General features: G+C 43.2%; 1 protein-coding gene across 1 annotated transcript in view; it reads left to right on the top strand.

Moving 5' to 3' along the window:
- HS3ST4 (heparan sulfate-glucosamine 3-sulfotransferase 4) overlaps positions 1-16,521 on the top strand; it is a 451,904-nt gene extending 435,383 nt beyond the window's left edge. Inside the window, exon 2 of the mRNA XM_003261645.4 lies at positions 14,449-16,521. Coding sequence (XP_003261693.2) covers positions 14,449-15,085 — 637 coding nt within the window. The 3' untranslated portion in view covers positions 15,086-16,521. The remainder of the gene's footprint in view (positions 1-14,448) is intronic.
- The last annotated feature ends 1,436 nt before the right edge of the window (positions 16,522-17,957 follow it).

The following is a 17,957-nucleotide window of genomic DNA, read 5'->3' as shown; positions in this document are numbered from 1 at the left end:
ACTGAGGCTTGAAGTGGTTAAGGAGGTCTTCCAAAGCTATTTAGAGAGAGGATGGCAAAGCCAGGATCCCAGGGACAGACAGCAACTGAGTCAGCTTTGGCAGCTCGAGGGATGTTCATCCGAGTAGGTAGAAGATAGAGCTTAGGAGGCACAGCTACAAGCAGTCAATAAATGATGCTCTGGGCACGCGACTAGTGGAGCTTCCATCAGGAGAATATGGAAGTGTCTTCAAAGGCAGGTGGAACAAAGCAAAGGGTGTTCCAGGAAAAGGCAAGACCTGAATGAAAACCTGGCAGATCGGCAGTCATCTTCTTAGAGAGTAGTGTCTTTATTGCTCTGAGGCTCAGAATTGCGATGGTCCATGCTGTTTGAGGCTGCAGGACTCAGACACGTAGAAGAGTGACAGAATAAGACTCGGCAAGAGCAAACAGGGCTTGGATCAGTAGCAGGATGCAGGTGAGAAGGAAGGCAGGCTGGCAGCGTCCCCGAGGCAGTGGTGAGCTGGCACACAGCTCAGAGTGGAGTGTGAGGTGGAGAGACCTGGAGCACAGGCTTCTCGAGAGGAGCCCTCTGTTGTCACTGTCTTTTCAACTGTAAGCACGAGTGCCTGTGCAGACACACTGAGACCTCCATAATCATCATTTAATTGTTGCACCTGCCCTTTAAAACGCTGAGACCAAGGAAAGAAAACACAACAAAATAGCTAACAGATGTTGGTGCGTGAGGTTCTGCAGAGGGGCACTCTTTGAGTGTTTATGAATAAAGTATCAGCGAAGTACACTCCAGGTGGGAACCCCAGTCAGGGTCAGGTGAAATTTGTTCCATAATCTTGTTAATTCACAATCAAGGAAAATGTTGTCTTAGAACCCTGGAGTGAGACGGTGCAATCATAAAAGAGAAAGGAGTAGAGGGAGAGTTGCCAGGATGAGGACAGTGATGAAATCTGAGGTTATAGGTAGGCAATGGTTTAAATTTTAGATCCATGCTACCCAACCTGTGGACTTAAGAATCATTGCAAGCGACGTCCACATCCCTATGGATACTAAACATTGAGTATAAACTAAGTAAAAAAAAAATCACGTATCAACACGCATGCACACGGAGACACACACATGTGCGACAACCTTTCAAACATGTAGATTCAATGATGATTCAATCACAAATGCGTTTTAAGGGATTATTGAATTCATAGTTACTATCTGTCCATATGTGCCCTCTAAATCAAGTGATATGGAAGAGTTATTTGTGTCATATGGTGGTCTATTGGTATTAAAAACCAATGGTATTAAAAACCAATGAATGGTTTTAAAAGTCAGTCATATTGGTATTAAAACCCAATGATCACATTGCAAAAGGTCAGGGATGACAGAAAGAAATAAAAGCAATGCCTACAATTTGTGCAGTTTGAGGCATGGGACCAGTGGAATGACCAAGCGCTGCCCAGCATTGAGGCTTCCCAAATGCTTGGGCACCTCAGGTGGTAAGGAGAAAGAGATTTCTAATAATTCACTAGGATATATGCCACACCGAAGCCTTTTGGTGCTCTATGACTGGGTTGTACCAATGTCCATTTGAGAGGCGGGTTTCTCTGAATCAGAGCCATCATTTACATAAAGGCACATCTATGATGCAACCAGTAACCGTCATGTAGATTAAGAATTTGAACAGGGCTGGGTGTGGTGGCTCACGTCTGAAATCCCAGCACTTTGGGACGCCGAGGCGGCAGATCACCTGAGGTCAGTTCGAGACCAGGCTGACCAACACGGTGAAACCCCATCTCTACAAAAAATACAAAAAGTAGCTGGGCATGGTGGCGGGTGCCTGTAATCCCAGCTACTCGGGAGGCTAAGGCAGGAGAATCGCTTGAACCTGGGAGGCAGAGTTTGCAGTGAGCTGAGATCGTGCCACTGCACTCCAGCCTGGGTGTCAGAGTGAGACTCTGTCTCAAAAAAAAAAAAAAAAAAAAAGAGTTTGAACAGGGCTCTTCCCCTTTGTCTATGGAGCAGATAGGGCTGTTTGCACCTACTATGTGCACCACAATGCTAGCAGTGAAAACATGAGGGAGCATTACCAAGCCTTTCTCTGTGCCAAGATGCCTGATATCTTTTCTTATAAATAAATAAGAGATGTTATTATCCCCATTTGACAGAGGACAAAACTGAGGATCAAAGACAAAAGTGAGTCACTCAAAGCAAATATGCTTCAGAGATAGAACCCAGAGACTCAACCCTTCCTTAGCCACACACCTCTGTCAAGATGACGATGCACCTGGCCAGCGTCCAAAAGAGGCATTTGTGGGCTCTGGAATTCAGTTGACCCTTGGCCAGCGATTCCCACCCTGAAAGTCTTTGACCACTGCGAGTCCTAAGAGATAAGGAGAGACCTCTCAAACAATTTGTACTATTTCAGAAAATGAAAAATTCTTTTTTAATACTTTTTATTTCAATAGATTTTGGGGTGCATGAATAAGCTCTTTAGTGGTGATTTCTGAGATTTTAGTGTACCTGTTACCCGAGCAGTGTATGCTATACTCAATATGTAGTCTTTTATCCCTCACTCCCCTGTCCAAGCCTTCCCCCAAAGTCCCCAAAGTCCATTATTCATTCTTATGCCTTTGCACCTTCATAGCTTAGCTCCCACTTATAAGTGAGAACATACGATATTTGGTTTTCCATTTCTGAGTTACTTCATTTAGAATAATGACCTCCAGCGCCATTGAAGTTGCTGCAAAAGACATTATTTTGTTCCTTTTTATGTCTGCATAGTATTCCATGGTGGATATATACCATCTTTACTATTTTAGAAAATGAAAACTTCTTTTTTTGTTGTGAAACTTTTTTTGTTCTTGTTGTCCAGGCTGGAGTGCAATGGCACAATCTCAGCTCACCACAACCTCCAGCTCCCAGGTTCAAGTGATTCTCCTGCCTCAGCCTCCCGAGTAGCTGGGATTACAGGCATGCACCACCACGTCCGGCTAATTTTGTATTTTTAGTAGAGATGGGGTTTCTCCATGTTAGTCAGGCTGGTCTCAAACTCCTGACCTCAGGTGATCAGCCCACCTCGGCCTCCCAAAATGCTGAGATTACAGGCATGAGCCACTGCGCCCCACCCAAAAACTTTTTAAGGGCAAGGTTTTGCTCTTTGTTTTATCTTCTAATACTAGCAGAGTTCCTCCCATGCTGTAGTGCTAAATTAATGAATAAATGAATTTTTTTCTGTAGTTTTATTTTTTTCTCTTTCTCTCTAAGCTAAGACTTATTTCAGTATAATGACCTTGGTTTTCCTTTAAGAAACACTAATAAGCAATTGTATGTAGTTCTGATATATAAAATAAAAATTTTTAAATTGTAATTACTTAGGTAAGTAAAGTAGGTTCCAAAGCTCAGATCCCATGAAGGAAAACGTATGTAGTACAAGAGAACAATATGGAAATCCGTTAAGAGCATGGGAGAGAAGGCTTTCAACCCTCTGTGATAGACTTCTATGTTCTTATGAGGTATTCAGACATGGCTGTGACCCCTACACACTCTTCTGAGTACCAGAGAAAGTGCCACATGCCCTGAATCCACCAAGCCAGTTTCTCTTTGGAGCCTGATCCAAGAACATAGATGTGGGGGCCTTCTATTACATGTGACCAGCTCTTAACTATTGAGGGAGTGAAAACACCATTAGACCTGACGAGGAACTACAAAGTACTCTTTATCCTCATTTGAGAGAGTAAAAACTACCTTTGCAAAGCTATGAGCCAACCTGCTATAGAGGTGAAAATTGCCTGAAAAGGGCCTGTCTCTTTTCTTATTTTTATTTGTCTTTTCTTATGTCTCTGGACACAATGTAAGAGGAACTTGCTCCATGGCATAGGCAGTGTCCTTAATTTCTGATCCTTTGAGATAAAGTCCATCCAAAAGTGGTTTATGACTGTTGGGTGTACTCAGAAGAGCCTCATGAACATCATTTGTTGAAATAGTTCTCAAAGTCGAATCTATTCTCATATTCTTTCTCTTCCTCTTTCTGTTTGGTAGCTCTTCTGATAGTCTGCTCTCTCACCTTATTTGTTTATGATCTTCAGAAATTCATCAGTATTGTTTTTGCTTTAGCACAGAGGTCTCCAAACTGTTTGGCACCATGGGCCAGTTTTGTGGAAGACAATTTTTCCACAGATGGGGGTGGGGTGGGGATGGTTTCAGGATGAAACTGTTCCACCTCAGGTCATCAAGCATTAGTTATATTCTCATAAGGAACATACAACCTAGATCTCTTGCTTCTGCAGTTCACAATAGGGTTCACACTCCTATGAGAATTTAATGATGCTGCTGATCTGACAGGAGGTGGAGCTCAGGCAGTAATGCCCACTGGCCCACCACTCACCTCCCGCTGCGTAGCCCTGCTCCTAACAGGCCACGGACCAGTACTGGTCTGCAGCCCAGCGGTTGGGGACCCCTGCTTTAGTAGAATCATCAAGAAAAGCATGGAAATAATTCCATTCTGTCTTCACGTTGTACCCAGAAAGGCAGTCAAGCCTTCATATCCAATGTCTACACCAAGCTTTCTATGTCCTTAGTCTGCTTTCTGTGTCCTTAGTCCTCACCGTCTTCCTGTTCATCCACTCCCTCCTAAGCTCCTTCACTCTTCGCCTGGCTGGGGCAGAAATAGGGCCCAAGGCTTGAGCACTCACAGGCATCCTCAGTTTTCTTATCTCGCAGTCATTCTGCTATAGCTGCCTGGCACTTGTCTCTGAATGTATGCCTGGAACCTGAACACTGAGTAGATCATTGTCAGTTCAAATTATAATTTCCAACTTCATCTGGATACTCAGTGTATGTCGCTAATTATCTTCTTTAGAACAGATAAATTACTCCTTAGCTCTTAGGTTTCAAGGAAGATTCTTATGTTCTAACTCAAATTAAACCTGGCTTGAAACTCATGTTGTTACTTTGAACAGAAGTCCTTTACCAGTCATTATTCAGACCCGCCTCTGACACCACTTGTGACACAACCCAGGGCCATAAGAGAATGTCCCTCACCTTCCCTTGGTCGCATGGGACTTGGCTTTGTTGATGTCTGCACACCCTCTGAGTCAATGTTGGCCAGAAAGTCTTCAAAAACTTAACACTTAGTGCTCAACCACACAAAAATCCACACAGGAATTTTCCCATATCCAGAGCTCTGTGTTAAGCAATCTCAGATATTTGCTTTCGGGAGCTGGGATGTAGCCTGCAGATTGTCTCAGTGGTATAACCACACCCACAATAATGATAGCAAACACTTATATAGCACTTATGATGTTGTAGGCAATAAAGACAGTACACACATGAACTCGTTTCATTTTTAAAACAACCTTCTCAGATATGTGTTACAATTATTATTATCATCCCGTTTTACGTATGGGAAAATCTAGGCACAGACAGGCTAAGTAACTTGCCCAAAGCCCCACCTCTAATAAAGGGCGGAGCCTAGATTCAAATCAATGCAGTTTGGGTAGACAAGTCTAGGCAGTTTGGTTAGATCAGTTAAACTCGTGGCTCTCAACAGAGGATCATTTGGACCCGCAAAGGAGATGTGGCTGTGTCTGCAGACATCTGTGGTTGTCATGACTGGTGGGTGCCATGGCATCTGGGGGGTAGGGACCAGGGATGCTTCTGACCATCTTAAAATTCACAGGACAGCCTCCACTACAAAGAATTATCCATCCCAGAATGTTGACAGTGCTGAAGTTAAGAAACCCTGGGTAAGACCTAGATTTCTGAAACATGAAGACCTCTCCCTTTGTCTAGGATGCTCTAACATCTTTTTTAGTCCACAAAATAGAGAAACTGTTCACCTTCCCTGGAGATAAAAATTAGCCGGACTGTGGGAATAAGAGAGTAGCTACCCTCCTTGGCAGTGGGAGTGTGTGATGGTGGTGGTGGTAGGTGGGGGTGGTGATGAGTCCTCTGTCTTCCAGATGAGTCTCTGGAAGCAAAATCAAACATAAGATAATTTCTCAATAGGCCATCATAACCCATAAATTGTTAATATATCATCCAGCTACATTCCGTTCCCTTTCCAGTCCCACTCCCAAGGTCCTTAAGCTCAGCAATCGACCCTACTCTTCTGTCATTGGGAAAATCAAAGCCATTAAGCCGGAAATTCCTAAACGTTGCTCTCCTTGATCTGGGCCACATCCCTGCTGCCATGCCTTAAGACCTGGTGAACTTTCATGTCTGGGTCAGTCACGATGGCTCACGCCAGTACTCTCAGGACTTTGGGAGGCCAAGGCAGGAGATTGCTTGAAGCCAGAAGTTTGAGACCAGCCTGGGCAACATAGTGAGACCCTTACTCAAAACAAAACAAAATTCATGTCTGTTGTTACCAGGGATTCTTTCCCAGGGTAGGAATGTTGACAAACCCTCATTTCTCCACCTGAAGTCGCTGCTCTGTCTCCTCCTCCTGCCTCTAGTTCCATTCTGGACCTTCCTCTCCTTTGTCACATTGAATGGGGTTAAGGAGCATTGGCTTTGCTGGGTTTCAGATCCTGACTCTGCCACATACGAGCTGTGTGATCTTAGGCAAGACACTTAACTTCTCTGAGCCTCAGATTATTCACTGATATCATGGGGAATAATGAGTATCTACCTTCTCAGCCTGCTTCAGTAGGGCTATTGCCGTTACAAACTCAGTGGAATGTCTCTGACAAACCTAAACCTTCTCATCCTAAAACATCTGTACCTGCCTGGCACAAACCTTAAAACAACAAATATTGCCTGAGACCTTGGTTTGAAAATGTCTCCCAACGTGTGGTCATGTGTTATTTAAACCTGGGATGCTTCCTTCATTTTTTCTCAGTATTTCAATTATTTGTGCATCTTCCAAGCCCAGCTCCTCTTTCCCCTTCTCCTCCCATTCTTCCTCTTATCTTTATTTCTCCTTATTTTCCCTTCTAGTCTCCTTCATCCTTTGCTCCTCCTCTTCCTCCTTTCCTCTTCTCTGTCCCATTCCTTTCTGTCTCCTCTCTCGTAGGCATGTGGCAATGCAGCTTAGATTTGGCATGTATCGTTCTGTTTGATGGGACAGCAAAGATGTCCCATCTGAGCCACAGTTCACATTACTAAATGGGATATACAGACCTTTCCTCCAAAAACGTACAGTCTATTGAAGGGCAGGGACCATGCCTGCTTTATCATCAACATATACCCCATAGTTGGTATGTAATAAGCACCAATACATACTCAGTGGAATTAACGAGGGAATATCTATTAACCTGACCCTCTTGTTGCGAAGCAATTTGAGGTCCAGGGAGGGAAAGTCCCTGTTCTTACTTAATTCAGCAAGTTAGCTATTAAGTCAGAACCATAACTCAGGATTCCTTCTTTCTTGGCTGCAATTTTACTGAAAGCCCTAGAGCCTCAGGGCCATATGTACAGATCCTGTTCTTGGGTTTCTGTTTAAGAATGTAGTCTCCAAATTATATGACTTTTTGCCTTCAGGATTTTCAGAATTCATGAATTTTGGTTTGAAAAACATGATGAACTTTCCAGCATAACTGAGCAGGGCAAGGTCCCGGCTATGCATCCCTGGACAAGGTTCTTTGTCTTTCTGACTCCCAGTTTTTGCTTCTCTATAATGGGCTCAGCGAATTGTATGGTACTTGTGAGACTTAACTAGGATAATATGTGAAATTGCATTGCTCAGTGCTTGGCAAGTAAGCAGGTACTCCATTGAATTTTAAGTGAGTTTCTTTCTTCTGTGCAGGGGAACTGGCCCTGCTTCACCCCATGCCCTTGCTCTAACCACCATCCTCTTGGGTTCATCAGCAGGGCTCAGAAAATATTGCTAATTTATGCACCATTTGTTCCACTGGATAACACATTTGGGAAAATGTAAGATGCCCACACACCTCTAATTCAGGCAAGCCAAAGTCAAGCTCCACTCCTGACCCTTCCAGAGAGAATGGGCACTTTATATCTAATCGAGGTGATTGCTTTCTCCCTCGACATTCATGATGGTATCCATTTGCTTCAATTGAGGAGGCCCTGAAGAGAGATATCACCAATTGAATGATGTAGCTTGATCTGGCAAGAATTTCTAGGGATTCTGGTCTGGGTTTCTGTAACTCCCAGTGGCAAGTCAGGGATAGCTCAGCTTTGCAGAACACATAATGTGTCTCCTTTTAAGATTCAACTTTGCCACCTACAAGTGATCTTGGGCCAGTCATGTAACCTTGCTGAGGTTTTGCAGTTTGGTTAAGCATTGTCAGGCAGTAGCCAAGAGCTTGGGCTATGGTGTCAGACAGACTTGGGATTGAATTCTGACTCCACCTCTTGTGGCTTTGGGTAAATTAATCAACTCACTGGATCTCAGTTTCCTGATCCCTAAAGTGGGGATTACAATAAAACCTTATTTAAAGAGTTGTTTTAAAAATTAATAGCTACTGCATTGAGAACTTACTATATGAGAGTCACTTTTGAAGATATTAAGTCATTTCATCCTCTCAAACTCCCCGTGAGAAGGGGTATTATTAGTATGATGCCTGGTTTTCAAATAATGAAATAGACCCATATTACTTAAGTAATTTGCCAAGGATCACACAGTTAATCAGTGGACGCGAACTTGGTAAGTCTAGATCCTGGAGTCTCTGATCTTAACTACTGGGCTGGTGAGTCCAATGTCTGAAAATGCTTGGAGATGTCAGTCTCGCTTCAGAATTTGAACTCTCAGCCTCAGAACATGGCATGGAGTGAGCACTCAGTGAATGGCTGTGCTCAGTCTAGGCTGCATGTTAACTATTGTTATTGCTTCTATGAGGACCCCAGAGGCTGACCTGCATTCAAAAGTGGCTGCGCTCCAGGAATTCAAGGTTGCAATGAACCATCATCGCACCACTGCATTCCGGCCTGGGCAACAGAGTGAGACCCTAACTCTTTAAAAAGAGAAACTGGGCTGTTCTTAGCAAAGCACCAGGACCAGGAGAGTGCAGTGGGGACAGGATGAGTGAGTTGGAGAGTGTCTCATAAACATTTGGGGCTGTGAGAGCAGATGTGTGATCTTGCGGAATGATTCTCGCTTCAGGACTGTGTGTTGACGCTAATGTCACGGCTGCTCTGAGCGCCCAAGATACTGTTAACGAGCTGTGCCAAGCCCAGATGCAGTGTTTTCTCACCATATGGTTCATGCTGAAGTGCATGGTCTTTCAGACAGGGATGGGAGGAAACTCAGAAACGCTGAACCCCATGCATGGAACACCTACTTAGATGAGCCATGTCTTGCAAACTGCCCCAATTCTCCTGACTTCCAGGGACCATGTATTCATTGGAATGTCATTTGTTTTTCATCCAATAACCACAAATAGTAATGGGGCAGGTAGTGCGTGTCAGACACTATGTTTGGCACTGGGGATGCAAAAGTGATTAAAACTTTGCCTACAGCCCCAAGGAACTGAGACTAGCCATGAAAGACATGGGAACAAGTCATATTGTGACATTATTCTAAGCTCTGTAACGCAGACAGTTAACAAGGACTCTGGGAATTAGAAGAAGTTCACGAACATCTTTGTAATGAAATAAAACACAATATTTTTGCACACCTAGTGTCTGAACACCTTTCAGTTTTGAGAGAACTCCCAGAATAGGCAAAGGACAGTCATGTCTTCTTCTAACAAAGGTAAAGAGGGCAGACATTCTTCTCCCTACTCCCTGGCAGGTGGAACTTGAGCACATGATATAGATGTCCACTTCTCATCTGGATCTCCCTTGAATTTCAGCCTCCTGTGTCAACATGATTACTCAATCCCCCCACCTGTGTATGTAGGACATATCTCATATTACAAGTCTGAAATTAGACTTGGTATCTTCCCCTAAAACCTGCCCTGTTCCCAGTAGTGTCCACATCAGTAAACCATGCTACCGTGTAGCCACTGGCACAGGCCAACAATGTTGGTGTCATCTGTGATGCTTCTCTTTCTCTTGCACATACATCCCACCCATCATTAAGGACTGCTGGCCTTATTTTAAAATCTATTCCTATTCTGAGCACTTCTTTCTGTGTTGCCCTCTCCACCTACACCCAGGCCCCCACCATTTCTCTCTTTCTCTCCTAAAACTGTCTCTTAGCAGGTTACTTTCCTTCTGTCTCTGCCACACTCCTATCTTTTCTCAGCAAAGTTACCAGAAAAATAAAATTAAGTGTAAATTGTATCACATTCTTCTGTGAGATATTCTTCAGTGGCTTTTCATCACATGAGGAAAACAATTCCAGTACCTTTTCCATGGCCCATAAGGCCCTCCATGGTCTATTCCCTGTCTGTCTCCCCGGCCCTATTTTCTGACTTTCTTACCTTTGCTCACTCCCCTTCAGCATTACTGGTCTTCTTTCTGTTCCTCAAGCACACCAAAATGTGAGAACATGAGTATATTGAAGTGTCAGATGCAGAACTTACTTAAAACCTAGAAGAGAGAAGAGAAATTGAGAGCAAAAGTGCCTGAAAGTTTGGAAGGGAATAAGATCCAAAGCCCAGATTAGCAGGGGGTTTGGTCCTATCCACAGGAGAGATGCATCCTCTAATCTTACAGGAAGAGGAAGACCAGCATGATTTGGAAGGAGTTACTGTATCGGAGGCCCAGGTGAGAGCCCTGGTGAGATGAAGGTGGGGAAAAGGAAGATTAGGGCATTCAAAACCTATCACAACAAAAACGTAGCATTAGGACTGGCCCACACTTATGAGTGGAGATGAATGGCTTGTCATTCTCCCATCTATTCACTCAACAGATAGGCATTGAGAACCTGTTATTTGCCAGGACCTGGTATTAGGCACCGATCCTGATGCTGAATTACTCTTGCTCAGCCACTCAACTTAGAAACAAAATATATACTTAGTGAGACCGTGGAACAAATCTTTAGCTTCTGGTCCTGTTTCCTTCTCTGTAAAACTGGAGTAATAATGATGCCTGCTCTGTTGATTTAAATAGTTCATTATATTATGCTATAAAGAGCTCTTTATATATCAGCTGCGGGACCTAGACTGATAGCTTCATGGAGGAAGGGACTGCATTGGTTTTGTTTACTGTTACATTACCCATAAGTGATCATTTATGGAATGAATGAGAGAATGAATGAATGACTATAACTGATTCAGAATCAGTTTGAGGAAAGGGAGCTTTGTCCTTTATAGATTTCAAGCAACTACTGGATATCTTCTTACCGACAAAATAACTGGATAACTCATGCCACATTGGTTGAATCGTGGCTCAATGAGATAGTCTCCCCATGCGTGCCCCAAATGTAAAAACTCTCCTAAAGTATATACTTTTCATACTCATGGGTAGCATGATGGTCAAAGCTATTTAGACTCCTCTGCTCCCCTCTACCATCTCCAAAGCCCTCTGCAATGCCTTCTCTTATTTCCTTTTGCAACAAGCAGTAAGTTAGGCACACATCTACTCTGCTAAATCTACCAGCTTATACATTGGGTACCATTTTGTCCCAGATGCTTCAGATAAAAGACTCAAGATCCAGAAAGATCTTGACAGATTGTCAGTCAGCTGAAGTAAAGGAGATGAATTTGAATGGGGCTCAATGCAAAGAGAAGCATTGAGGTCAAAGAAGGGAAAGGTGAAGAATGGATGAAAAGAAAATTTGAGCAGCTGCTCCAACGCTAAAGAAAATGCAACAAAATAAACACACAAAAATATATCAGAGGAACTAAAATCTGGAAAAGGCCATGTAAAAATAGCTATTTTCAGGTGATATGTTTTTGCATCAAGATTTATCTAATATTTTTATAATGTGATATGAGTTGCATAATAAAACAAGGGAATATATCTCTCCACTTGAAATAAAAATAAGATGGTCAGTATATTTCCTATACTCAGGCTGAGCTAATGGTCGCTCCCTTGTTGGACACCAGCCTCCAGACCCGGAAGTGCAATTGATGATATTGGCATGAATTAGAGTATACTTTTTTCTAGATCAGTTCCTTAGATCCCATGTTTTTCAGCCTTTTCCATTTGGTCAAAGGAAGTATTTTTTTTTCCTTGCCCTTCTGTAAGAATAACTGTAAGAATTATCCTGATTTTGGCCAGCTGGCTTAAGTTAAAAAAATTCTGACATTGAACAGGCACGATCCTAAGTGATTTACCTGCATTATGACATTTAATCTTCATTAAAATCCTATGAGGCATGGCCTTTTATTAACCCTATTTTCCTTGATGAAACATTAAGGCTCAAAACGGGTTAAGTAACTTCATCAAGGTAGCATGGGTAATCGGAACTCTTAATTCAGGCAAATCTGATTCCCAGGGGCTTCATTCCTTAGCCCTGTTTCTCCAAATTAGACAAATTGATCTGTTGAGAACCAAACAGAAACACACAAAAGCATTCAAACTACTTTGGAGAATGCGTCACTCCAAGACGAGCATGGTTGTTTATGGCCAGGGCAATTGCTTTGATCTGAAAATACCACACTGCCCAACCATTACACTCTAACAACATCCAGCTCTTTGTGAATTTCTCTACGAAGCAAATTCCTCTTGCCTCGTAAAAGTGCTTGCTGAGAAAGCTCAAAACCCAGTTGCAATTAATTATTGACAGAGCATGTGAATTAGAGATAAAAGAAAAGTCATTCTTTCTCCACACATGCGATAGTAAATAAATTTAATACGATAGGAGAAGCTAGGGGATCTTCATCTGTATTAACTTTTATTAGCTAAGACATTTAAAAGCATGTCATCATAACAAAGAGGTCTTGTGTAATCCTAAATGTACCACTTTGGTGCAAGGCTTGGAAGTGAATAGATTTAATGGAGCACATGGTGGCAGATGGCCTGCTGTACTGACAGGTATTGAACAGGTTTATCGTCAATTAACTTTGGTCTACATATGCCTATAGCAAATTGACGGTATAATGGCATTCTAAGCTTAATTTTATCATTAGTAAGCCTGCCACATTGAGATCAGGGGAAAATGGCATCAAACTCCTTTAATATTAATATCTTGGAGCTCCCAAATAAGATAAGGCTACTCGGGAGGCAAACTTGGATGGAGGAATGGGAGTGGAGGAGCAGCCTTAACAAAGGAACCAAGAGATACTGACCCTGGTATGGGATCTGTCAGTGGCTTGCTGGGCAATTTTGGGAGCAAAGAAAGAATAAAATCCCATGTATTGAGCCAGATCTATGCTAGATCTTTCATCTTTATGTCGTTTTCCTCTCAACTGAATTTTCTTTTCTTTTTTTTTTTTTTTGAGATGGAGTCTCACTCTGTCACCCAGACTGGAGTGCAGTGGCATAATCTCAGCTCACTGCAACCTCTGCCTCCCAGGTTCAAGTGATTTTCCTGCCTCAGCCTCCCAAGTAGCTGGGACTGCAGGCGTGTGCCACCATGCCTGGCTAATTTTTGTATTTTTAGCAATGATGGGGTTTCACCATATTGGCCAGGCTAGTCTTGAACTCCTGACCTTGTGATCTGCCTTCCTCAGCCTCCCAAAGTGCTGGGATTTGATGTAGGTTTTAGGATTTTACAAATGAGGATAAGGCTTGAAGATGTAATTCAATTTGCTGAGGTCACAAAGCCTGTCTGATTTCCATGTTTATTCCCTGTCCCTGGGCTTCAGTTTTCTCATTTGCACAATAATACCTTTGGACGAAGTCAGGGATCAGCAGACTCTTTCTTAAAGGAACAAGGAGTAAATACATCCGGCTTTGGGCCATATGGCCTCTGTCTTAACTCCTCAGCTCTGCTGTTTTACTGTAAAAGCAGCCTAGATGAATATGTAAATGAATGAGTGTGGCCATGTTCCAATGGAAGTTTATTTATAAACACTGAAATTTGAATTCTATATAATTTTCATGCATCACAAAATATTATTATTATTATCATTTTGGTTTATTTTTCAACAACAATTCAGTGATTACAAATCATTCTTATCTGTGAGTTAGATGACAATAGGAGGCAGGAGGTAGTTTGCCAATCCTGGACTAGATAAGCTTTGAGGTCTTGTTGAGCTCAAAGATTTCCTAAAAACTACTACAACAATAAGAATTTCTTTAATTTATTGAGCTCTTGCACATGCCAGCTTCATTGCTCAATGCTTTTTGAGCATTATCTCCCTGAATCCTTATACTACAGTGTGAAGTCAGTGCTATCATTATCTCCATTTCAGGGATTATACAACTAATAGGTAGAGAAATCAAGGGGGTATCTAGGTTAAACATAACTGGTAAGAGGTAGAATAGCCATTTAAACCTAGGGATATATAAGGGAGAGAATGTATATGCCTTATGTTGCCTTTTCTGATAATACGTAGCCAAGGTAAGACTATAGTCGGGAGATATAGGTAAGAAGAACTTCCAAGTGTTTATCAATTTTATTTGGTGGTTCCAAACTAGGTTGTTTATATCACACATTTTGTGCAAAGAAGTTAAGATATTTCTGGATAGGAATAACCATTGTCTTCCTTTTTCCTCCCTCTCCTAGAAATGTGATGCCCAAGACTTTGGATGGGCAAATAACCATGGAGAAGACTCCAAGTTACTTTGTGACAAATGAGGCTCCCAAGCGCATTCACTCCATGGCCAAGGACATCAAACTGATAGTGGTGGTGAGAAACCCCGTGACCAGGGCCATCTCTGACTACACGCAGACACTGTCAAAGAAACCCGAGATCCCCACCTTTGAGGTGCTGGCCTTCAAAAACCGGACCCTCGGGCTGATCGATGCTTCCTGGAGTGCCATTCGAATAGGGATCTATGCGCTGCACCTGGAAAACTGGCTCCAGTATTTCCCCCTCTCCCAGATCCTCTTTGTCAGTGGTGAGCGACTCATTGTGGACCCCGCTGGGGAAATGGCCAAAGTACAGGATTTTCTAGGCCTCAAACGTGTTGTGACTGAGAAGCATTTCTATTTCAACAAAACCAAGGGGTTCCCTTGCCTAAAGAAGCCGGAAGACAGCAGTGCCCCGAGGTGCTTAGGCAAGAGCAAAGGTCGGACTCATCCTCGCATTGACCCAGACGTCATCCACAGACTGAGGAAATTCTACAAACCCTTCAACATGATGTTTTACCAAATGACTGGTCAAGATTTTCAGTGGGAACAGGAAGAGGGTGATAAATGAGGCTAGAGAGGCAGAGGAAGGCTAGTCAATAGCTAAGGAGGCTCCTCGCCTGAGTCCTTGAATACCCCAACTTCTGCAGCTTCACTTGCTGGAGTGCCAAGTAGATCTCCTCCTCCTTCATGCAGCCAGGATTGCCTCCAGTGCTGTTAGCTTAGGCAAACAGGTGGATCCCACGGCATCCCCATGGAGGAACCAGGCCCATCTGGGCAGCAGCATCTGGTTGACCAGATGGCCACCAGAACCCACTGTTCATTCTTGTCTTCTGCTAGTTAATATGGCTTGAAGACAGAAGATAAATAGCTGTCAATGTCAGAGACAGTGCTATTAATGTATATGTGAGTGACAGAAAAGGTCTGCTTTATGGGGGTTTTCACTTTAGCTTGGGGAGCCAAGGTTCTAGTTCTGTATCTGTCATGGGCACCTGCTGTCTAAACCTCTGCTTGGGCTTCTCTCCAGAATGCACTTTGTGGCTGAGTGCTCCAGGACTCCTAGGGAGCAAGGTCCTCCCTCTAAGGTGTTTCTAGTCTTCTCTTTAAAGGCCTCATACCACAACCCCTGACTTCCTCCCTCCCCACATCATGAAGGCAGAGGCATGCACGTTCCTCACCAAAAAAGAAAACACCCCCGCCCCACCCCCCCACACACACAAAGAAAATGAAAGCTGACACCCCTCGAAGCCTTCTTTCCAAGAGCCCTCTAAATGGGGTTGGGTCTCATTCTTCATGAGTATCCTGGGTTGTGGAGAAGCTTAGCATATGCCCTTGTGTTCCGATCAGGCCCACAGGGCTGCTCAAAGAGTAGAGTAATTGTAACTGAGGTCAGAGCTCTGAGGTTGGCAGAGATGAGTGGCTATATCTGGGGGTAAAAGAAGAAATCCTGTCCTCCTGGTGGGAGGTTACCTTACCTAAAGACCATCTCTCCCAAGCACTGTGGTTCTGAGGCATGTTTTTGAGGTGGACTCTGTCCCCTAGGGTCCCCAGAAGGGCAAAGACCAGAGAGTTGACAAGTCTGTTATTAGGAATAATCCTTAGCCACGTAATGGGGAGAGGAGCAGTCAGCATTCTTCCAATTTGCCCCACCACCACCTCCTTGGGCTTTATTTCTCTATTTAGAGATGGCAGAGAGTGAGGTAGTGGCGAGAAAGCTGACTCCATTCATCAGATCCAGTTTATGGGGGTTCGGGGTGAGCAAGGGCTGTCTGCAGACACCCCCATCAAGGGCTGCTGAATGAAGTGTCCCTTCCCATCAGTTTGATTCAATTAAAATGCATCATTTGACATAAAGCACTTGTTCACAGATCTCCAAAACCAGGAATTGTTCTAGTAAAACTGGAAATTTGTATGAATGGGGGGAGTTAAATCTGTTCAGCTGTTATTAAACTGTCATTTCTCCCGCTAAATGAAGACCGTGTTGTTATAAAGCTTACTGCAACCTGATTAATGGGTTTCGATGGTGTGTTTGTGTTGATCATCTCCATCTTCCCCCGTCCCCTGGAATGCCGGGAGCATCGTCTCTCTGAGATGACCAGAAAGTCCCAGTGTCAAGAATCTTCAGAAGGTTCTGTCTGCAGGGCACAGTGAATCTTGCAATAGTAGAAAGCAAGTGGGTCCTAAAAGGAGTGCAGCTTTCTCCTATCTTAACCATTTCCAACAAGGAATGGACTGATAGGCCAGATTCAAAAGCAACCTTACAAATAATTTTTCCAGATAGTAAAGCAGTTATTGAGCTGAAAGCAACAGATATACCTGCACTATCAATGTAAAAGAAGAAACAGATCAAAATGCATGCATATACATTTGAAAGAAGAAAATGCACGCATATTTAGAAGGACAAACTGTGGGACTCATGGGGTTTGGTTTCATAAGCAGAGCAAGGAGTGAGTGAGTTTCAGCCCTCCCTACCCATCAGAGTCAGCCATGGAGTTTGTTCAAGCTTACAGCTTCCTGAGCTCTGTTTCAGACCTGTTAATGAGTCAGAAACTCTAAGGTGAGGCTCAGGAATTCATCCTTTCAAAAATATTCTTAGGGAAGCTGGAACTGAGAGCAACTGGAGGAAAAGGCTTGTCTGTATATTTCTTTGCCTCCACTCCCTCCCTCCTACCTCCTGTTATGCTTTTGCTTTTCTGGGAATTATTTCCAACAGAGGTGACCTCCACAATGTTATGGCTTCCCTGCAGAAACATGTGCTCTTTTGGAGTTCAATGGCAAGAGGGTTAAGTGTTAGCCTTATAACTTAGACAGTCAAAGGAGAATCTGGTTGTAGCAATGCTTTAAATAAATAAATGACCTATTAATCTAGCTTACTCTCATCACCTCCATTCTGGGCAGGCACATATTCACTTGGACCCTCAGTCACACCTACTCTCCATTTTCCATCTCGCTGGTTGTCTATGTGTCTTTAAAAACCCAGAACATCAAGACTTGCCTCCAAAACGTGTCCTCACATAAATATGTCCCCAAAATATGACAAGCAAATCCATTTTGTAATGTGGTTAGCCAATGGTGAATAAGCCACTTCACCTGGGAAATAAAAGTGGAGAAGCCCCCTTAAATTATTTATATATCCTTGCATACAACAGGAGGTTAAAATTCCCTGGAGAAAGAGGGCAGAGGGCTAAGCCTTAGGATCTAGGGGATTTTTATATTTAATAGTTTTTGGTGTTATAGTTGAAAACTCGTGGTTCTGAAGAGAAATGCAAATTTGACATGTTTAAGGCCCGTTTTCTTCAGTGTCTTCTAGCTGGATCCTTGTCACTCTGGGAGTGAGCCACTTAGCCACGTCCCTTTCTGCAATGTGGAGACTTGACCAAGGAATTATTTTCTATCCAGAAAAGCTAAGTCAACTTGCTGAAATAGAGTCAGGTTAATAATAC

This window comes from Nomascus leucogenys, chromosome 2 (assembly GCF_006542625.1).
Source record: "Nomascus leucogenys isolate Asia chromosome 2, Asia_NLE_v1, whole genome shotgun sequence".
Taxonomy (NCBI): Eukaryota; Metazoa; Chordata; class Mammalia; order Primates; family Hylobatidae; genus Nomascus; species Nomascus leucogenys.
The sequence above is the reverse complement of the archived record's forward strand: the minus strand, read 5'-3'. Positions and strand labels throughout refer to the sequence as shown.